General features: G+C 73.0%; 2 protein-coding genes across 2 annotated transcripts; one reads left to right on the plus strand and one right to left on the minus strand.

Annotated features, from left to right (window-relative positions):
* The first annotated feature begins 52 nt into the window (after positions 1–52).
* Positions 53–4,174, plus strand: SNX17 (sorting nexin 17). The gene is made up of 15 exons (XM_026047239.1): positions 53–90; positions 507–669; positions 953–1,070; positions 1,768–1,832; positions 1,904–2,014; positions 2,235–2,325; positions 2,401–2,488; positions 2,621–2,690; positions 2,756–2,848; positions 2,923–3,126; positions 3,269–3,391; positions 3,485–3,562; positions 3,660–3,734; positions 3,874–3,915; positions 4,001–4,174. Exons 1-15 carry the CDS (start codon positions 53–55, stop codon positions 4,118–4,120), a joined length of 1,479 nt encoding a protein of 492 aa, XP_025903024.1. The 3' UTR covers positions 4,121–4,174.
* Positions 4,175–4,702: 528 nt separating this feature from the next.
* ZNF513 (zinc finger protein 513) lies at positions 4,703–5,407 on the minus strand (the record flags this gene model as incomplete). The annotated part of the gene is made up of 1 exon (XM_026047241.1): positions 4,703–5,407. A coding segment is annotated over one exon (705 nt), but the record flags the coding sequence as incomplete, so codon positions are not given.
* Between the last annotated feature and the right edge of the window lie 7 nt (positions 5,408–5,414).

A 5,414-nucleotide genomic window follows, 5' to 3' on the forward strand; every position in this document is an offset into this window, starting at 1 on the left:
CCGCTGTCACTTACCGGGATCAGCGGGGCGGCTGTTCCCGGTGTCACTCACCATGATGGCCAGCGTGGCCGTTCCCGGTGTCGCTCCCCAGTCCGTCCGGGCTGCACGGGCTCCATGCAGCTCCCACGGCTGTGGCCGCGCGGGAAGGCGGCAGCCGCGGTGCCGCCGCGCAGTGCCGGGGCCGGGGAGCACTGGCTGCCGCGGCTGCCGCGCGCTCGGCCGCGCACCAGGGCCCTCGGCACCCCGGCTGCTCCCCGTGGGTCCCCCCTGCCGCGGGGCGGTGTTGGGCGCCCGGCTGCTGGCGGTGCTGCCCCCCCAGACTGCAGAGTGTCCCGGTGTCTGGGTGTCCCAGGGGCGTCTGGATGTGAAACCGGCCGGTTCCCGCAGTGGCACCCGCAGCCTGCGGCTCCCTGCTCCCCCGTGGCTCTCCCGGCTCCACTGGCATGTCGGAGCCTCTGGAGGCAGCGCGTCGGGCTGAGCAGCCCTTGGCCCCGTGTCCGCCGCAGCGGCTGGAGCGGAGCCTGGGGGCCCGTGGAGCGGCGTCCCCCGGGACACTGTCCCGGTGCGTCCCGGCTGAGCGCGCTCCCCCCGCAGGCCTACAACATCCACGTGAACGGCGTGCTGCACTGCCGCGTGCGCTACAGCCAGCTGCTGGGGCTGCACGAGCAGGTGGGGCCGCGCCGCGCGCCGTGGGGCAGCGTGGGGCAGTGCGGGCCGTGGGGCAGCGCGGGCAGCCCTGGCCGTGGGGCAGTGCGGGCCGTGGGGCAGTGCGGGCAGCCCTGGCTGTGGGGCAGTGCACGCCGTGGGGCAGCGCACTCAGCCCTGGCCGTGGGGCAGTGCGCGCCACGGGCGCTCCGCGGGCTGCCCACGTGCAGAGGGGCCGGGGCTCCGCTGGCGGCGGGCAGCGCGGCCGTGCGCCGCCGGCAGCGCCCGACCCGTGCTCCCTCCGCAGCTGAGGAAGGAGTACGGCGCTAACGTGGTGCCAGCCTTTCCTCCCAAGAAGATCTTCACGCTGACGCCCGCGGAGGTGGAGCAGCGGCGGGAGCAGCTGGAGAAGTACATGCAGGCCGGTGAGCCGCCGTGCCCCACAGCCGTCCTACATGGAGCCTCTGGCCCCACAGCCACCCGGGGCACTGCCCGGGCCCCCCTCCCGCGGCCCCGCTGCCCCCGGCCCATTTCCGCACCCAGGCCTCGGTTGCCACGGTTGCCACGGCCCGTCCTGACGCAGCCGTGATGGGCAGTGGCTGCCGGGCCGGGATAGGCCAGGCCTGGCCAGGCTGGGCTGCTGCTGGGGCCCCAGGACTCCCCTTCGCCCGGGCTGGTGCTGCTGGGGGCTCCCCAGCTGGCTCTGCCCGTGCCTGACACRTGTGCGTGTGCCCCACACAAGTGTGTACATGCGCCCCATGCACGTGCCCCACACTGGTGTGTGTCCCACGCTCACCCGGCGCACAGGTGTGAGCCCCACGTGCACCCGGTGCACAAGCACATGCCCCATGCACGCCCCATGCGCACCCAGTGCACAAGCGCACACCTGGTGCACAAGCGCACACTGCACACATCCCCCAGTGCACAAGCGCACACCCCACGCACACGCAGCACACGCCACGCACACCCCGAGTGCACGAGCACACACCCAGCACACCCTGCACCCCCCCAGTGCACAAGCGCACAGCCCACGTGCTTGGCCCGGGCAGCTGGGGCCGTGCGGGCCGGGCAGGGCCCTGGCCGTTCCCTGTCGCCCCGACCCGTGTCCGTCTCGCCCCGCAGTGCGGCAGGACCCGACGCTGGGCGGCAGCGAGACCTTCAACAGCTTCCTGCGGCGGGCGCAGCAGGTGCGCACACGYGCGGGCACCGGTGGTGGCAGCGCGCACTGCCCGCGTGCCCACGCCACTGCTTCCCACAGGAGACGCAGCAGATCCCCACGGAGGAGGTGCTGCTCGAGGTGCTGCTCTGCAACGGCCAGACAGTCAAGGTCACTGTCCTCACCTCGGACCAGACGGAGGACGTGCTGGAGGTGCCGGGGCCCTCGCGCCGGGCGGGACGGCACCGCTGGGCATGGAGCCAGGGGGCTCTGCGGGCTCGGGTGTCCCAGGGCCTCCGTGCCCACCCACGCACCCCCGGCCCCGGCTTCCTGCCGCCGGGAACACCCGAGCGGAGCAGGATCCTGCGGCGGCCGCGGGCAGGACGTGGAGGCCCTGCAGCGGGAAGTGGCGACTTCCTGCTCTCGCCCCCAGGCTGTGGCCTCCAAGCTGGATCTGCCCGATGACCTCGTGGGCTACTTCAGCCTCTTCCTGGTGCGAGAGACCAAGGACGGGGCCTTCTCCTGTGAGTGGCGCGGCGGGACGGGGCGCGCGCGGCCCTGCGCTGAGCCGCCCTCACCTCCCTCGCCCGCGCTCGCAGTCGTGCGCAAGCTGCAGGAGTTCGAGCTGCCCTACGTGTCGGTCACCAGCCTGCACAGCTCCGAGTTCAGGATCATCCTGCGCAAAAGGTGAGCGCCGGCGCTGCGCGGCTTGGCCGAGGAGCCCCTGTCCCCCCACTGCCACCGTGGGGACGCCAGGGCTTGGGGATGGCACCCGGCTGTCCTTGCCGCGGCCCTGAGCGCCCCGTGCCGCTCTCGCAGCTACTGGGACTCCTCGTATGATGACGACGTCATGGAGCACCGTGTGGGGCTGAACCTGCTGTATGCGCAGGTGAGTGGCGGCGCCTGCGGCGCGCAGCCCCCCCACGCCCGCCGCTCACAGCTCCCGCTTGGCAGACGGTGTCGGACATCGAGCGCGGCTGGATCCTCGTCAACAAGGAGCAGCACCGGCAGCTCAAGTCCCTGCAAGAGAAAGTCTCCAAGAAGGAGGTGTGCACGGGGCTGGGGGCGCCGGCCGCGGTGCCTGGCCGCCCCGCAAGCGCTCAGCCCGGCTCTGCCCGCAGTTCATCCGCCTGGCGCAGACCCTCAAGTACTACGGCTATCTCAAGTTCGAGCCCTGCGTCACCGACTTCCCCGAGAAGGGCTGCCACGTGGTCGTCAGCGCCGGCAACAACGAGCTCAACTTCCAGGTGCGGCTGCCCAACGAGCAGCTCAAGGAAGGCAGCTTCAAGGTCACGCGCATGCGCTGCTGGCGGGTCACGTCCTCGGTGAGTGCCGCTCGCCTGCGGGCGCTGCTGKGGCCGGGTGCCGCTCGGCTCCGTTCTGGCCCGGGCAGCCTCGGCTCCCAGTCCGGCGCGGGGCTCGGGGCCCTCCTCGGCAGAGCTGCCACCTCCGCGCGCGGCCCTGCAGGTGCCCATGAGCAACGGTCCCCCGGGCAGCAGCCCGGGCAAGGCGGAGGTGAAGCTGGAGCTGGCCTTCGAGTACCTCATGAGCAAGGACCGGCTGCAGTGGGTCACCATCACCAGCCCGCAGGTAGGAGCGGGCGGCACGTGCGGCAGCGAGCGCACGGAGCACGTGGAGCGCGCGGAGCTGCCGCCAACGCCCCGCACCGCCTCTCTCCGCCAGGCCATCATGCTGAGCATCTGCCTGCAGTCCATGGTGGACGAGCTCATGGTGAAGAAATCCGGGGGCAGCATCCGCAAGGTGAGGCTGGGCGGGTGCCTGGGCTGGGGCCCGTTCTGCCGCAGTGCCGCCGCAGCGGCGCGGCCGGGCCCGTCCCTGAGCCGCCTCCTCCGTGCAGCTCTTCCGCCGGCGGCTGAACGGGGCCCTGCGCCGCTCCGACAGCCAGCAGGCCGTGAAGTCGCCACCACTGCTGGTGAGCGGGGCCTGCGGCCCCAGGGCTGCGCTGGCGCCCACGGGAGCCCCGGCGCGGCGGGAGGCGCCGGGCGGCTCGTGGGGCAGGGCCGGGGGGGCATGGGGGTCCCGCGGCGCCGGCTGAGCGCGCTGTCCCGCAGGACTCGCCCGACGCGGCCCGTGAGCCCGTGGCCAAGCTCTCGGTGAGTGCCGCGCCATGGGGGAYGGCACGGGGACCCCCGGGCGCGGGGGCCATAGGGCCGCGCTGACGCCTCCCCCCCGGTGCAGAGCAAGCTCTCCTCCGTCAGCCTGCGCGGCATCAGCCACTCCAGCTCCGCCGGCGACGTGGGTGCCAACGACTTCCACGGCAACTACGCCTTCGAGGGCATCGGCGACGAGGACCTGTAGGCGCCGCCCRCCACGGACAGCACCGGCCCCAGGGCTGGCGAATGTACAACCTGCCCAGGTTGCAACCGACCACGTGCCTCTCTCTGCCGCGCCGGGGGGCCGGCCCCGAACCCCGCGTGCTGCGGGGGCGGCCACGCCGGAGCCCGCGGCAGCGGCCGAGGACGGGACCCGGCCCCACGGCGCCCCATTAGCGATAGGTCTCAGCGCGGAGACAGACTGCACTAACGCGGCCCCGGCGGGGCCCTGCGCCGGGCCCCGCTTCTAACCCGCTCCTAGACGCCCGCCTAGCTCCGCCGCGCGAGCGCGCGGCCCTGGCGCTCACGGACAGCACCCGATGTTTACACTGCAGCGACCATTAAAGCTGATCCCCCTTGGTAGTGGCTGCGCGTGTGGGCGGCGCCGGCGGCCCAGCAAGAGCGCCGCGGAGCCCGCCGTACCAAAACTGACCGTTTAATGCTTTTATACACAATATAAATTACAGCGAGGGCGGGGCAGCGGCCCCGGCACCAGTCCCGCGGCGCAGGCTGCTCGGGCGGGCAGCGCCGGGCGCCCGGCCCGGGCTCCGCGGCGCTAAGTGCTGTCTCAGGGCAGCGCTGCGCCCACGGCCGCGGGCGCCAGCAGCGCCTTGGCGGCGCGCGGGTTCACCCAGCTCTCTGCCGCGTGCCCGTGGATCTTCTGGTGGCGCTTGTAGTTGTCCCAGTGTCCGGTGGTGTAGGGGCAGTCCCGGCACTGGAAGGGCTTCTCGCCCGTGTGCCGCAGCATGTGGCGCTTCAGGTTCATGCTCTGGTTGCAGCTGTAGCTGCAGAGGCTGCACTGGAAGGGCTTGTCACCCGAGTGGATGCGCCCGTGGCGCTTGAGGTTGGCCAGGTTGCCGCAGGCGTAGTCACAGAGCTGGCACTTGTAGGGCTTCTCGCCCGTGTGCACGCGCTGGTGCCGCTTCAGGTTGTCGAGGTGCGCGGAGGCGTAGGGGCAGAGCGGGCAGGCGAAGGGCTTCTCGCCGCTGTGCGTCTTCATGTGGCGCGCCAGGTGGTTGGGGTAGTGGGTGACGAAGGGGCAGAGGCTGCAGGCGAAGCCCTTGTCGGCGGCGCCCTTGCGGGGCCCGGCGCCCGGCTCGGCGCCCAGCACGGCCAGGCTGCAGCGCCCGCACACCTGCTCGGCCAGGCCCTCGTCCTGCGCGAAGCCGTCGTCCAGCACCAGCCCGCACATGCGGCACGTGAAGGGGAAGAGCAGCTCGGGCAGCGCGGCCGCCTCGTCGCCGCGCAGCCGCGCGCAGCCCGGCAGGAAGGGGCCGGCG

This window comes from Nothoprocta perdicaria, unplaced genomic scaffold (assembly GCF_003342845.1).
Source record: "Nothoprocta perdicaria isolate Ctin4 unplaced genomic scaffold, notPer1 scaffold_484, whole genome shotgun sequence".
NCBI classification, from domain to species: Eukaryota; Metazoa; Chordata; class Aves; order Tinamiformes; family Tinamidae; genus Nothoprocta; species Nothoprocta perdicaria.